This window comes from Rhineura floridana, chromosome 2 (assembly GCF_030035675.1).
Source record: "Rhineura floridana isolate rRhiFlo1 chromosome 2, rRhiFlo1.hap2, whole genome shotgun sequence".
NCBI classification, from domain to species: Eukaryota; Metazoa; Chordata; class Lepidosauria; order Squamata; family Rhineuridae; genus Rhineura; species Rhineura floridana.
This window is the reverse complement of record NC_084481.1, coordinates 157,243,445-157,259,511: the sequence shown is the minus strand read 5'-3', so window position 1 is coordinate 157,259,511 and position 16,067 is coordinate 157,243,445. Positions and strand designations below refer to the sequence as shown.

The following is a 16,067-nucleotide window of genomic DNA, read 5'->3' as shown; positions in this document are numbered from 1 at the left end:
ACTTCCAGGTCTGTCAGTATGGAATTACATCCTATAAACTATCAAGAGAACATGGAATAGAGGAACCAGAGACTGTGAGCAACTGCCTCAAAGTCAGAGAAGTGGTGGTGATGATTCAAATTTTTCGTGTTCAGTCCTAAAAGCTTGAAAACAGTATCACAATGCAAACAATACTACTGTATATAAAAATACTGTTTCAGGTACTGGTTGTTCTTAAAGCTTATCATAAGAATCTGTTCAAATTTTGTAGCCTTTATAAAGTTGTTACTTGCAAAACTCCTATGCTTAGAACTTCACCTTTAATTATTTTTAAACAACGTTTCATTAATTATGTTGCAGATAAAATTTTTACCAATGAAGTTCCCAGTTTTAACCTCTCTTTTCCTGAAGAAACTGGTTGTCTATTTTAAATACTGTAGGAGATTAACCTGGCCCTAACATCCTGATACATGTTTTCGGATGCCTAAAGGTGACAAGACCAATTCCTGACATTCTAACACTCTAACATTTTGACTGCCAATCAGATAACAGTTTGACAGCAACTGTTCCAAATAGTTTTGAGCATGCATAACAGAAACAAAAATACATACAAGCACAAATTGTATGTAAACAAGCATGTAGTACATGTAAGATGCTATGATTTGTCTATTGCTGTAAACCGCAAAGAGACCTTCAGCTATGGGACGGTATATAAATAAATAAATAAATAAATACAGAGGTACAGTGATCCTCTGACCGTACCAAACTAACTCAGCCAAATGTGTCTCTGTATTCACCCAGGGTGTAAAACATTGCTCTTAGGGCATCCTTCAGAGGATAGCCATTCTCTAATAGAAAAAGAACAGCCCCATACTTAAGAACTCTGGTATGCAAAGCAAATATGAACATTATATGGTTTCTTACCTGGAAAGTTAAATTATGAAGGTTACAGTCCCACTTAAGCTAACTTTGGGACTTACTTCCAAGTGAATATGCTCAAGATCACGCTGCATGAATACTTATAAACATTTAGTTTTTCCCATGTACTGTATACAGGGCTGGATTAACTTTTCTGCTCAGAGTATCAGCCAGCATAGTTATAGTGGCCAGCTGCTAGAGTGTCAAGATCAAGAATGGGACTCAGGTTCAAATTCCCACTCAGCCATGAAGCATAAGGGGTGACCTTAGGCCAGCCACTATCTCTCAGTCCAATTTACCTCACAGGGTTGTTGTGAGGATAAAATGGGCAGGAAGAGAAGCCTGAGCTCATTGGAAGAAAGACAAGATATAAACACAATCAATATATGTGTACAGAAGTGTGTTCCCTTGTGATATTATACTCATTTAAGAGTGCTTCTTGGTGTGAAAAACAAGCTGGATCTTTCAAATTTCCTGCGACTCAGAATATGGCAGCTGTTCCATTATCACCGAGCAATGAGCCAGCAGCTAATTTTGCAGTTGTGCAATGGTTAATACACAGATGTCCTGCCCAGCATAAGAGAGACATACACATATTCTGTACTAGGGATGAAGAACCTCAGGCCTGGGGGCCAAATGTGGTCCTCCAGGCCTTTCTCCTCAAGGATTTTCCCCAAGCCACACTTCTTTCTGGTCCTGCTTTGCACCCACCTTGAGTGTTTTTGCCTGGCTGGAATATGTCCTTGAACTCTGATAATGCTTGCTTGGATGGGGAACAGAGAAGGGTATACAGCTATGTGTAGGAATTAGCCTGCTGTACAAAGGTGTTGTTGTTGTTATGTGCCTCCAAGTCGACTACGACTTATGGCGACCCTATGAATCAGTGACCTCCAAGAGCATCTGTCATGAACCACCCTGTTCAGATCTTGTAAATTCAGGTCTGTGGCTTCCTTTATGGAATCAATCCATCTCTTCTTTGGCCTTCCTCTTTTTCTACTTCCTTCTGTTTTTCTAAGCATTATTATCTTTTCTAATTAATCATGTCTTCTCATTACGTGTCCAAAGTATGATAACCTCAGTTTCATCATTTTAGCTTCTAGCAATAGTTCTGGTTTGATTTGTTGTAACACCCAATTATTTGTCTTTTTTGCAGTCCATGGTATCCACAAAGCTCTTCTCCAACACCACATTTCAAATGCGTTGATTTTTCTCTTATCAGCTTTTTTCACTGTCCAACTTTCACATCCATACATAGAGATCGGAAATACCATGGTCTGAATGATCCTGACTTTAGTGTTCAGTGATACATCTTTACATTTGAGGACCTTTTCTAGTTCTCTCACAGCTGCCCTCCCCAGTCCTAGCCTTCTTCTGATTTCTTGACTATTGTCTCCATTTTGGTTAATGACTGTGCCAAGGTATTGATAATCCTTGACAAGTTCAATGTCCTCATTGTCAACTGTAAAGTTGCATAAATCTTCTGTTGTCATTACTTTAGTCTTTTTGACGTTCAGCTGTAGTCCTGCTTTTGTGCTTTCCTCTTTAACTTTCATCAGCATTCGTTTCAAATCATTACTGGTTTCTGCTAGTAGTATAGTATCGTCTGCATATCTTAAATTATTGATATTTCTCCCTCCAATTTTCACACCTCCTTCTTCTTGGTCCAATCCTGCTTTCTGTATGATATGTTCTGCGTATAGGTTAAATAAATAGGGTGATAAAATACACCCCTGTCTTACACCCTTTCCGATTGGGAACCAATCGGTTTCTCCATATTCTGTCCTTACAGTAGCCTCTTGTGCAGAGTATAGGTTGTTCATCAGGACAATCAGATGCTATGGCATCCCCATTTCTTTTAAAGCAGTCCATAGTTTTTCATGATCTACACAGTCAAAGGCTTTGCTGTAATCTATAAAGCACAGAGTGATTTTCTTATGAAATTCCTTGATCCGTTCCATTATCCAACGTATGTTTGCAATATGATCTCTGGTGCCTCTTCTCTTTCTAAGTCCAGCTTGGACGTCTGGCATTTCTCGCTCCATATATGGCAAGAGCCTTTGTTGTAGAATCTTGAGCATTACTTTACTTGCATGGGATATTAAGGCAAAAGTTCGATAATTACTGCATTCCCTGGCATCCCCTGTCTTTGGAATTGGCATGTATATGGAACGCTTCCAGTCTGTGGGCCATTGTTTAGTTTTCCATATTTCTTGACAGATTTTAGTCAAAATTTGGACTGTTTCAGTCTCAGTAGCTTGTAGCAACTCTATTGGTATGCCGTCTATTCCTGGTGATTTGTTTCTTCCAAGGATTTTAAGAGCAGCTTTCACCTCACATTCTAAAATTTCTGGTTCTTCATCATACGGTTCCTCCGTGAATGAATCTGTCATCCTGGCATCTCTTTTATACAGGTCTTCAGTGTATTGCTTCAATCTTCCTGTTATTTCATCTTGGTCAGTCAGTGTGTTTCCCTGTTGATTATTCAACATCCCTACTCGTGGTTTAAATTTCCCTTTTGTTTCTCTAATCTTTTGGAATAGGGCTCTTGTTCTTCCCATTTTGTTGTCTTCTTCTATTTCTATACAGTAACTATTGTAATAGTTCTCTTTGTCCCTACGTACTAGTTGCTGTATTGTTGCATTTAGGGTTCTGACTGTGTTTCTATCTCCTTTTGCTTTTGCTTTCCTTCTCTCTTTAACCATTTTAAGAGTTTCTTCAGTCATCCATTGAGGTCTTTCTCTCTTTTTAACTAGAGGTATTGTCTTTTTGCATTCTTCTCTGATAACGTCTCTGACTTCATTCCATAGTTCTTCTGGTTCTCTGTCAACTAAGTTTAAAGCTTCAAACTGGTTCCTTATTTGATCTTTATATGCTTCTGGGATGTTATTTAAATTGTATTTTGGCATTATGATTGCTTTGTTGCTCTTCTTTAGCTTTACTCTGATTTTTGATACGACCAGTTCATGATCTGTACCGCAGTCTGCTCCTGGTCTTGTTTTTGCAGAAAGTATGGAACTTCTCCATCTTCTGCTACCAATTATATAATCAATTTGATTCCTATACTGATCATTTGGTGATGTCCACGTGTATAGTCGTCTTTTCGGTTGTTCAAAAAATGTGCTCGCAAGAAACAAATTATTGGCGTCACAGAATTCAATAAGTCTTTCTCCTGCTTCGTTTCTGTCTCCTAGGCCCCATTTCCCCACAATTCCTAATTCTTCTCTGTTCCCTACTTTTGCATTCCAATCCCCCATGATTATCAGCACATCTTGGTTTGGTGTGTGATCAATTTCTTCCTGTACTTCTGCATAAAATCTCTCCAATTCCTCTTCTTCTGCATTTGCCATTGGAGCATAGACTTGGATGATGGTTATGTTGATAGGTTTCCCATTTAATCTCATTGATATCAGTCACTCAGACCTTGCGTTGTAGCTCCTAATTGCTCTTGCTACATTGCTTCTCACTATGAAAGCAACCCCATTTCTTCTTAATTTCTAATTTCCTGCATAAAATATTTTGTAGTTGCCTGATTGAAAATGTCCCATTCCCATCCATTTTAGTTCGCTCACACCAAGTATTGTAATGTTGATGCGTTCCATTTCTTGCTTGACAATTTCTAACTTTCCCTGGTTCATGCTTCTCACATTCCATGTTCCTATTGTGTGCGTCATACAACTCCGGACTCTCCTTTCGCATCTGTGCGCATCAGCCTCTGGGCTTCTTTTTGGCTTTGACCCAGCTGCATCATTAGTCACAGCGCTACTCGTACTTGTCCTTTGTTCTTCCCCATTAGCTCAGTGAGTGCCTTCTGACCTGGGGGTCTCATCTTCCAGCACTATCTCGTGTTGCATTTTGGATACTCTGTTCATAGGGTTTTCGTGGTAAGAGATATTCAGAGGTGGTTTACCATTGCCTTCCTCTGAGTTTGGATGCATCTTAGTCTGGTGTCTCAGCTTTGACCATTCTGCCTTGGGTGCCCCTGCTAGAAGTCTAGCCTCTTGGTCTAGACTCCTGACGGCATTGCTCTCAGCTTCTTCAACACACTCAAACCCTCTCACCACGTTAAGGTGTGCATCCAAATAGGAGGTTACAAAGGTGTACAAAGGTAAAATTGTTGTCCGGTGACTACTGAAGACTTTCCTCCTTCAACAACCCCTTTGAGTGGAGATTTTTATCCCACTCAGTATCTGCATTGGATTTTAAACTGTTTGTATATACATACAGTAATTACTTTAACTGTTTTTATATATGTAATTATTTTTATATATATATAACTGTTTTATATATGCTTTACTGTATTATGAAATCACCTTAATAAGCTTCATAGGAATGCTGAAAAATTAAACTGTGCAGATCTTGACTTTTGTGCATTTATATCACAATCACATCAATGAGGCTCATTTTGTTTAAGCCTGCACGCCATCAGTACAGCACAAAACTTTAAAAAATGTTCCTATCCATTTAATACTCAGCAGTTTTGGGGCCAAAATCTTAAAACTGCTCACAGAGTTTGGAGGTTAGTGGGGCACTACACTTTGGTCAGCAGGCTGCCAACCACACATTTATTACAATACTTTCATTTTCTCAATGCTGATTTCTTCCATTTAAAATGGGTCATTTTCAAGGTTTCCAACCCTATCTTATAGCCAGGCTACTACGGTTGACACTCTAAAAACATGTCCTGCCACAACAGCTACAGTCCACTGAACTATTCAAGCTGTCAGCCAAGAGAGCGAGACATGCACGTGAGGGCAGTTCTGTCTTGGCAGCTAATCCCATACTGGCAAAGGCAAAGGTGCTGAAAGTCAGGAACAAGCTGCACTGAATAGTAAGACCAATCTTTGTTGGTTATATGCCTCACTAACGAAGACTGTAATTCTTACCTGGGAGTAAGCCTCACTGACCTTACTGAGACTTACTTCTGAGAAAGCATGTATACTAAAGCATGTATTTGTAGAGCACTGAAAATGCAAATATTTGACACAGTGCCAAGTTTATAAGATTCACCATTTCTGGTTTCAGCCACTGTGATCTGGCTAGCAATAGATGTTTTCAAAACTAAGCCCAGAATTAGAAGGGTTAATTTTGTTAGAAAACCCAAAAGGAAGAATAATATGTACCTGGATGCTGCACTTAAAGGACACAGACTTTTTTTTTATAGCTCAGTCTGTTTGCTTGGACATTTGCCCATTTTAGGGAGTTTCCCCAAAACAGTAGGGTTTGTTTAGGATTTTGCAGCTTTAAATTTCAAAGCACTGGTTCCAGAGCAGACCAATTGGTTTCAATGTTAAAACTCCAGCGGCTGCAGCCTTTGTTATCTGTGTTTCCTCCAGTCAAGCATGCTATCATAGAGCACAAAGTCACACCAAAACATAGGCAATACTGACTTTCTCAATATCTCCTATTAAAAATTTAGGAAATATTAATATCTCCTATTAAAAGTGTTATTTTAACCATCACTTAAAACATCACATATACAGACAGAACTGATTCTTTCAAATGGTCTTTTAAATTCATAACATACAGCACTAAAGAGCAACCAGGACAAGACAGGCAAATAACCATGACAAACAAAACCTCAACTATTGTACACTGCCATCACCATCCTCCCTGTTTTACAGGATTTTGTGACTCCGACACTTTGCTAACTCCAGTACCACTCAGGGGTGCTCCTGCACTGTTTTAACAAAATAACTTTCATTCAATAGATAGTATTACAACGCATGGTATATGCTGTTGATCTAGGACGTGTTGTAAGGCTATACAATCTGGCAGTATTTTACCACTAAAGACAATGTGAGTCAAATGGAATCTAAATTAAGAACAAAAGCATTTCTCAGTCTTAAACTCAACTGAAAACAAAAACTTGTGTTTAGCTAGCATAGCAATAAAAATGTGCAACCTATTACAGTTAGACCATCCTGAAGCAGTCATGCAGCTTCATATCTCTCTCTCATATATATATATCTTTTTGCTCAGGATCAAATATAGATAGGTTGCTCTCCTCCATGACAGAAAGATAAGTAACATCAAGTGTATCTTGCCAGCCATTATATTATTGCTGTGACACACTGTGGCAATACAAGCCAGGAATGTTAGTGGCCCTGTTCTTACACCAGGCATGTCATTTTTTACTGGTGCATTGTGCCATGGCACTATTGCTCTCTGATTCCCTTTCATAAGAGACTCACCATCCTTGGCATCAACTAGTCCCAGGCTTTACAAGATGCAGACCTTCCCTGGCAGTGGCCTCATGTTCTCACATGTCCGTAGCTGGCACAAGATGAAAGGGGAAAGGATTCTGGTAGAAAGGGGAGGGAGAGGAACTTAACTCAAGAGAGAAAACAATTAAAAGTTTCAAAATTGCTCTGAGAAGAGTAAGCCCTCCATGAGAGCTGGAGTAGGAAAACAGTTTCACTGAAAGGACAGCACTTTGTCAACAGAACCAAGAAATCAAGGCCAAGAAACACATTCAAGCATGGTAGTGCTAAAAATGTGAGCTTTGAACTGTGAACGTTCCCACCTAAATAGCCATAAATTCAAGCCACTATGCCTCAGCCCCACATCTACAATACAGATATGCTAATGGTCTACCATACAAAACTGTTGTACTAATTACTGAAATTCTACATGCGGAGCACTTTTACTATGGCAGGCTTTTGCTTATGTGTCCTCTGGGGTTTTTTTGTTTAATGCTGTTCCCTTCCAAAAAAAAATTTTTAATTGCTCCTCTTGGCTTATCACATCAATATTATTTTCTTAAGAAAGATTACTGTTATATATGTTTTCAAACATTGCACAATGTTTTACTTTGCACTGCGGTTGAATTCACTTTTTCTCTGAGTTCATTTTTACATGATATTTTCTTGTGGGAAAGGCAGGATATCAGCTTTAAACAAACAAACAAACAAACATAAGTAGTATTGTAAGTATTGATTTCCATCTGTGTCTCCACCTCTGTGACATCCTTAGCAAGCAACTGAAATATTTGAAGCCCATAGGAAGTGTATCCTCATCTTCACCCACTCCACATTACCCGTTGCTTTGGTTTCAAAATAATTCCATTTGTTTTAAGTTTACATTCACTTTTGCCTTTTCTGGAGTCTGCTTACCCTGTATGTCTTTCCTCAGAAGATTTTCCTGTTTCTCTGTAGCAATTCTTTTATCTTGAAGAATTTCTGGGTCCTCTATATTTTATATAAGGGCACCTTTGTTCATGGCATTTGAGGGTGATTCAGTGCACTCACATTGGTTAACAGTCCACATATACAGAGGTAGGGAAGAAAGGTTCAGATTGCACTAGTCCCCATCCATCCACACACCTGATGGGGCAGCTCCAGCAGCAATAAGAAAGTCAAGTCTTTTACAGCATCTTCCTTGAAACACATTAAGCATTGATGGTATAAATGAGAACACTGAGATCCAATACTGGAAAAGGCCCAGGTGCCTCATGGCCCAGGCACCTAAAATATAACCTTTATCTCTAATCCTGGAAATATGTCACACTATAATTAAACTTAATGATAGAAAAATAATTGCGACACAAACTGACATAGGGGATGTTTACTGGGGGTGGTGGTAAAAGGACCCATTCAACCTGCTTGGCTTCTTTTTGTATGTGTCAAACCTTAAAGATAGCTCACCCATCCCAAAAGAGAAGAGGCTGTGCACTCTTCAAAGAACACCTGATACAATAGCCTGGGGCAACAAACAGACTTCTGAATGAGATTGACATGATTTGGTTTCTCTAATCACAATTACCTGTAGTCTCACAGCCTGGTAATGCTATTAATAAGGCCTTGAGAAACACAATAAAGCACCTGGAGAAAGGCTGCTATTCTCTCCAAAGAATTTTGTTTAAACAAACCCAGGTCAATGCCAAAAGAGAAAGAGATTCAAAAGCACTTTCCCAAACAATGCTTACTTTTACTGGTTCATATAAATTAAACAAACCCTTAGTCAACAGCTTTTGTGAAAATTATATAGGATCTCCCACCCTCCACCCCTGAAATAAAGTAACTTAAAAAAAAACATGAGTATGATCTATATAACAAGGAGACTGGACACGTTACACAACCAACCTATTTCTCACTATAACAGAGGCCCACTTTTGGGATAACTGATCTGCCTGAATGCCATACCATGAATTTCAGGCAGGTAAAAGCTAACACATTTTTCAAGCTGTTTCTAAAAATGTAGGCATTTTAATGTAGACACAAGCATAAAAGGGGCGGGGTGGGCTAAACTGGTAGGTAGAGAAACTCCATCCATTATTTTGGAATTATGACTAGATTTCAATTTATATTTGAGAACTAACTTTAAACATTCACGTTTTAGGGATAAGAGGCCAAGATTTGTATTGCTGGGGAGGTCTGAACTTCAATGCAATGGCATAAAACTATAATTATCTCCTCATACAGCCACAGAGTTCCTTGGTGATCTTGATCTAATCGCAGTATTTGAGCCTTTGTTTTCCACATGTACGATATAGGGATAATAACGACCAACCTTGCTGGGAGGAGCAAGACTATAAGCATTCAGGTAATAAATTTGACAGTTTTATACTGAGTCTAGAAAGAGAACTGGAAGCTGTGAGGAGCTTTCCCACAGAGTGTATCATCCCATAACTTTTCACTCAAAAGCTTTTTTTTTTCTATTACAGGAACTGACTTATTTGCCAGTAGTTTTTGAATTGTGTTCCAAGAAAACCAAGGAGTACCTAAGGAGCATATCAGTTCCTCAATGGGAAGATCAGTAACCACAATCAATCTTACCTAGAAGATGGCTGGCCCACCACTACTGATCTTCTCCTGCATGGTGTAGTCACATGGGAATATTGGAATTGTTCTAACCTAAAGCGCATTCTCAGTTTCATGAGGGATCAGTGAACTGAGTATGAAGGCTAGAGTATGCCTTCTAGATAATTCCCCAGATGCAGTAGTACATCTGTTGTAATAGACTATAGTCCAGACTGTTTGGTTTGGGTATAGACAATTCACAAAGGTTTAACTATGCTACTTTGGAGCAGCAAAGTAATAATAATAATGATGATGATGATGATGATGATGATGATGCATTGTATTTCCAATTGTTTAATATTTGAATTAAATGTTCCAGCAAGCTTACGTCCCACACTGGGAGGCCTGTGGACCACATCAGTCCTGCCAAACTTCTCTCCCTTTTCCCTACCCCCATCTCCCATTAATCCAGCACTTTTCACTGCTTTGATGCTTCCAGTGGTTGGTGGCACCTAGTTCAAGACCCCAAGTTTTCTTCCACAACTCATTTACAGGTATAGAGCACAATATGTGCAGTATCATAAAGAAACATAGCAGCCAAGACTGGGACACTGGTAGCCACCTCACCAAATCATGGAATAAATGAACTAATCTGGGTGGTTACTCAACAGGAACACAGAATCTACCACAATTTTTTTTAGCAATATTATTTTAGATTATGAAATTACAGGTGCATAACACCTCAGTTATCCAAAGGTATTTTTTGTACTGCAAATACTTTATCTTTCATTGAACTACACCCCCGATCTACACATCTCACACACCACTTCAAGCATGGAGGAAGTACCTATGAAAAACATAATATGGCTGGGCTGCGTACTATAGAGACTAATAGCGCAATGCAATACATGTCTACTTAGAAGTAAGCTCCACTGGGTTCAATGGGACTTACTCCCAGGTAAGTGTGTATTGGATTGCTGCCTAAAGCAACAATCTTAAACTCATCTGAAAGGAGCAAGCCTTGCTGAATACAGTGGGACTCGCTTCAAAATAAGAATGCATAGGGCTGTGTTGTAAGGCTGAAATCCTATGCACAATTATCTCAGAGTAAGCCCCACAGAACACAGTGGGGTTTACTTCAGATTGCGCTACACAAGTGTAAACCAGCAAGTCCTTGGCAAAACCTTACCTTAACAATAAACTCATTAGATAGGCTTAGGCAAGCCATTATCTCTCAGCCTCCTAGCCACAAAAGGATATTGATGATCATGATACTAATGATGATGAAGATGACAACTTACCTTACAGGTTTGCTTAAAGATTACTAAGAGACACTACACAAAACACTTTGGAACACCCAGAAAGTGCAGTGTAAATGCTATTGTTATTTAATCTCAAAGGTGCTAGAACACTTCTTGTCAGTCCTGAGTATAGCGAATCCTCTCTTGATGTAAGAGGTTACTTGGTTTAGAGGTTACTTAGTTTGGCTCCATTCCATCCTGATCCAAGACAAAAAGATGTCCTAAGAGATGAAACAAATGTCTAAATGCCATACATCAACAGTCTCTGCAATTAACAGAGACAGAGATTCCTGGGCACCTGCTTCACATTTGAAACAACTTCCAGTCCCCCCCCTTTTTTAAATGTGCTACTTAAACATGTCTAATGTGGTTCCACCAAGCAACCCATTACCCTGTCATTCTAACTGGCCAGAGAACTAGATGAAAACTGCATTCTACATTTGCCTTATGAAATGTAAGGTCTTTTTGTAGGCGTTTGAAATGGAACACGGCTACTGTGTTGCTAGCTGCTTTGGGTTTTGCTTTCAAAAAGAATAAAACATAGCCCAAGCACATTGAAAGCAAGACAGAAAAAACTACTGGCAGCAGGTACCTAAAGCATCACATGCCCACCTCGGGTAAAGAGAGGAGAAGAGCCAGAGAATCAGTGTCATCATCCACCAAGTACTAGAGGGTCAGTCGAGCTGGGAAGCCCCAGCCCCACCCAGAAGACTCGCTGGGTAGCGGGGCGAGGTTCCCTCCTCGAACTCATATTCTAATCTGTGCCATGACGTCTTGGGTGAGTATTCCACCCACATCAGTTAGGAGGAAAATGAGGTAGACAGAATTCGGAAGCGCCTTTAGAAGGGAGGGGAACAGAGAGTCAGTCTCATTCAAACACAGTCTCCTTTCCTCCCTCCTAAAAGTCCTCCAGAAAAGGCGCAGACGCAACCCCGGTCCTGCGGCGAGAGCGGAGGGGCCACCTGCTCCGCGTGTCGCGCCCGCCTGAGCCTCACCCAGATATTCCAGCCCCGACTGAGAGAGGCGATCTGCGTTCAGCATCCTGTCAGCACTCTGTCAAACCTTCACTCTCTCCTGTTCCGCCTCTTTCCTCCCCCTCCCGTCTCTAGGACACCAGACGCCGCGGAAAGGAAAATTGTCTCCGACCAGAAACTAGCTCTCTCGCAACTAGGATCCCCGTCAGAGGAACAGGAATGGGATCAATGACACACCCGGAAATCGTCTTCTTCTCCTCCCTCCTATCTTCTAGCCAGGTGCCTAGTGCAGTCATTGAGGTTTGTTTTCTTTTAAAATAAGATTATTATTTAAGGCATTGATTTCAGAAACACCCAAAGCTGCCTGCCTTAGACACAGTCCACAGTCTTCTTCTTGAAATGTAGGTGTAAAGCAGAGCTTGGAAAAGTTACTTTTTTTGAACTACAACTCCCATCAGCCCCAGCCAGTACTGCCACTGGATTGGGCTGATGGGAGTTGTAGTTCAAAAAAAGTAACTTTGTCAAGCTCTGGATGACAGCAGCTATTCACACCCTGAAGTTGTACCACTTTCATTTAAAAGCTGTCAAACTATGCCCTGCCCTCAAAAGCAGACTTTCAAATATTAAAAATCGTAGTAAAGAGCTAAATTTGTATGACAAGAGATCTGAGGTATGGACACATGCTTTCTTGATAAGAATACACGTCCTCGTCCTTAAGGTTTCCAACATCCTTGTAGAAGACACCAGCCCAACACACACCTAGACAAGTAGCTCAGTTTTTCTGCTTCCTCTCTACCCCACCCCACTGCATTTACGCAAGGAAGTACTATTTGATCCAACTGTTTCACGCGCACAGTACAAGGGATGGTACAAAGGCAAGTGCATTAGACTGAGTGAGACCATTGGTCCATCTAGCTGAGCTCAGTATTTTCTACACTGACTGCCTATTAGCTGCTGGGCTAAGTTTAAGGCACTGGTTTTGGTGTATAAAGCCCTGTGCAGCTTGGGACCAGGATACCAGAAGGATCTGCTTACCCCTTATATACCCAGTGGATCAGTGTGCTCTGCAGGTGAGGGCCTCCTGCAGCTTCCATCTCAGGAGGTCTGTTCCCCATAACATAGGAAATGGACATTTAGTGTTGTGGCAGCTACCCTCTGGAATTCACTCCCCTTAAATATTAGACAGGCACCATCTCTGTTGTCTTTTCATGCCTGCTGAAGACCTTCCTCTTTCAACAAACCTTTTAAGTAGAGACCCAGTCTGCATTTGTGTTAGAATTGTTTTTATATTTTTAAAAAGATATTTTAAAGATTTATTTTTAAAGATGTTTTAAATGTGTTTTTAAATATTTTTTAGTGTTTTTGTTTGCAGCACTGGGCTCCTGGGAGGAAGGGCAGGATATTATTATTATTATTATTATTATTATTATTATTATTATTAATAATAATAATAATAATAATAATAATAATAATACACTGACCAGCAGTGGCTGTCAAGGATTTTAGGCAGCTTTTTCTCCAGCCTCCATCTGCAGATGTCAGGGATTGAACTTGGGACCTTCTGCATACAATACAAATGGCCCTACCGCTCAGCTAGGCCCTTTCCTAATTTCATATAGCAAATGTTGGAGAGCATGCAAGCCTTTCTTCTCTCTTCTGTAATTAAGATATTGCTAACATGTTTATCCTTGTCTACATGTACCAGCAGCAACCAGTTAGCAAATGCCAGCTTAGGTTATGGACTGCTGTGGTGTATATTTGCATTGCTGTTCTCAGTGCTGTGCTACCAGTTTAGCATTGCTGTGAAACTATACTGCTGACATACAGTAGTCATGAGACTTTCCTCTTTGGCTATAATTTACAATAATATCAAAATCTTTCTCCCAGAAATGTCATCCACGTCTGTAGTCTGTACTGGAAATGGCTCTGTTTTAAGGAGCTTTTCAAAATAAAGGCTACATCTGAAATAATACATTGAAAAGAGAAATTGTCTTGGTTTGCTAAAAAATGTGTGCCTGGAGGAGCTACCCGATCATAAGGGAAGTTGCAGTCGGAGCAGAAATATTTCGCATCTACTAGAGCAGTTGGGATCAGGTTTGAGCTGGAACTGGCTAAAAGAGATACTTGAATGTGCACCTCACATGGAAATAAGACCACCCCTTATGTTCTGTGTGATGCATGTACAACTATATAAGCCTAAGTGTCCATGGTTCGTGAGGGAGACTCTCTTTCTCTCCTGATGTACATCAGTGATTTCTTTATTGCAACAAACTTGTCCAATAGACTGCTTCTCCTAAAATTAGATTTGTGAAGTTATTTTCCTCCCACTTATGCAATACTTGTTATTCAGTAATTAGATAGTTCCTACAGATCTCTCAAAAATCCAAAGTACCTTAAACTTCTTACCTCCTTTAAAGTCCAGTTCTCTAAAACTTAATGAGCAGCACAGCTACAACAGGCAGGGGCTTTTATCCATACAGATGCCACAATGGTACCAGTGGTTACCATTCTCCCAGGGCCTAGAGTCAACTTTCAGTGACAGATAAAGAGGATAAGATTTTAGAGCCTAGTGGCTGATTTCATGTTCTGCTACTTCACACAGCAGAGCACAGTTCTGTACTAGTCATCATTGTTGCTTTATTGCTGAATCAGTGTGTATGGTCCCTGCCCAAGGAGTTTACAGTCTAAAATTCAAGACAGGAGAACAACACAGGAAGGGGAGGATAGTGGAGGCAGGTGTAAACAGATAAACTCCCTCCGTGGCGCAGAGAGGTAAGCAGCGGTATCGCAGCCGAAGCTCTGCTCACGTCCAGAGTTCGATTCCAACGGAAGAAGTCTGGTAAAAGGGGTCACGGTCCACTCAGCCTTCCATCCATCCATGGTCCGTAAAATGAGTACCCGGCTTATGCTGGGGGGTAAAGAAAGGCCAGGGAAGGAACTGGCAATCCCACCCCATATATACGTTTTGCCTAGTAAACGTCGCAAGACGTCACCCTAAGAGTCGGAAACGACTCGCACTATAAGTGCAGGGACACCTTTACCTTTTAAGTTACAGATACTTAGGATTAGTAACATTAGGATATCACTATCTCATCTGTCATGATATGGACCACTCACACACGTTGTTTTATATCGAGATTAAAAAGCTACACTTGGTACTTCTGAAATTCTCTTTCTCTCTGGATTGTTTTCGGTCAAAATTTCTTTTTCTTCTTCTGCAAGGTTTCCCTCTCTTAAGACCAGCTAAAGGGATAAAATCTTACTTTTGGACACAGAGTCCATTTGTGGTTGTAATAATTATAAGTTTCAGCACTACTGGCGCCTGACTGTTAATGACTCAAAAGAGAACCAAATAAAAACAAGATGTTGCTTCTGGAGCTGTTCACCCACTTTACTCTGCTTTCTGTCATTTGCCTGTTGGCCTGCCAGACCCTGAAGCTAGTTATTACAAAATCCACTGCAGAAATCACCTGCTGTTCTTCAAGTGATGAGAGTTTAAAAAACTAAACTCTGGTAAGTACATAGTAGATTTGATTATAGTTTTGTGTTTGCATTTTCAATAAGCCTAATTCTGAAATTGAGAAAAATACATTCAAATCAGTACATGAGCAAGGACACTTTGTCTGCATTTCAGAGTCAATTCACATGACATGATTTTTTTAAGCATGCCAAGAAGTGGGTTGAAGGTTTCTATTTCACATTGTAAAATGGCTGTACATCAGGTTCATGATAATCAACTATCAGGCTCATGGTAATCATTAAATTCCTGTGCTTATTGGCTCTCTGCCTGTGGCCAGACAGCCATGCGCAGATACTTTCACAAACAGGATGAAGCTTTTCCCTACATTACCCTATATTTACATTTTTGGTTGTTCAAGGTGGCATACAGAATTCTACATCTTGGGTGTAATAGTAGCAGTGTGGTGATGACAGCAGTCAACGGGGTGGCCAAGGGCAGGGAGCTAACTTGCCCAGGAATTCCAAGTGGCTACTACAAGGTTGATTGCTATTTGTATTGCCTTGCCTCTATGTTTCTACAGGGAGCTGTCCTGCCCAGAGTTTGACACAAGAGTCGGAGGCAAGTCTGGCAATAATTCTTGCTTTATTAGAGTTACTGTTACATCAAAAGCAATGCGTCTCATAGGCCTGGCTAGAGT

At 40.3% G+C, this 16,067-nt stretch overlaps 1 protein-coding gene across 6 annotated transcripts in view; it reads right to left on the bottom strand.

The window, feature by feature from the left end:
- Positions 1-12,135, bottom strand: part of CSTPP1 (centriolar satellite-associated tubulin polyglutamylase complex regulator 1) — a 175,996-nt gene extending 163,861 nt beyond the window's left edge. For 3 of the 6 annotated variants that reach the window (XM_061610934.1, XM_061610932.1, XM_061610937.1), the window contains exon 1: positions 11,932-12,135. Coding sequence is in view for 2 of the 6 variants with exons in the window: in XM_061610932.1 (XP_061466916.1) it covers positions 11,932-11,977 (46 nt within the window). In the remaining 4 variants the exon portion in view is untranslated. Of the gene's footprint in view, positions 1-7,088; positions 7,199-8,009; positions 8,274-10,936; positions 10,989-11,548; positions 11,901-11,931 lie in introns of those variants that run through there. The other 3 variants (XM_061610933.1, XM_061610935.1, XM_061610936.1) reach the window with 3 other exon arrangements.
- Positions 12,136-16,067: the final 3,932 nt, after the last annotated feature.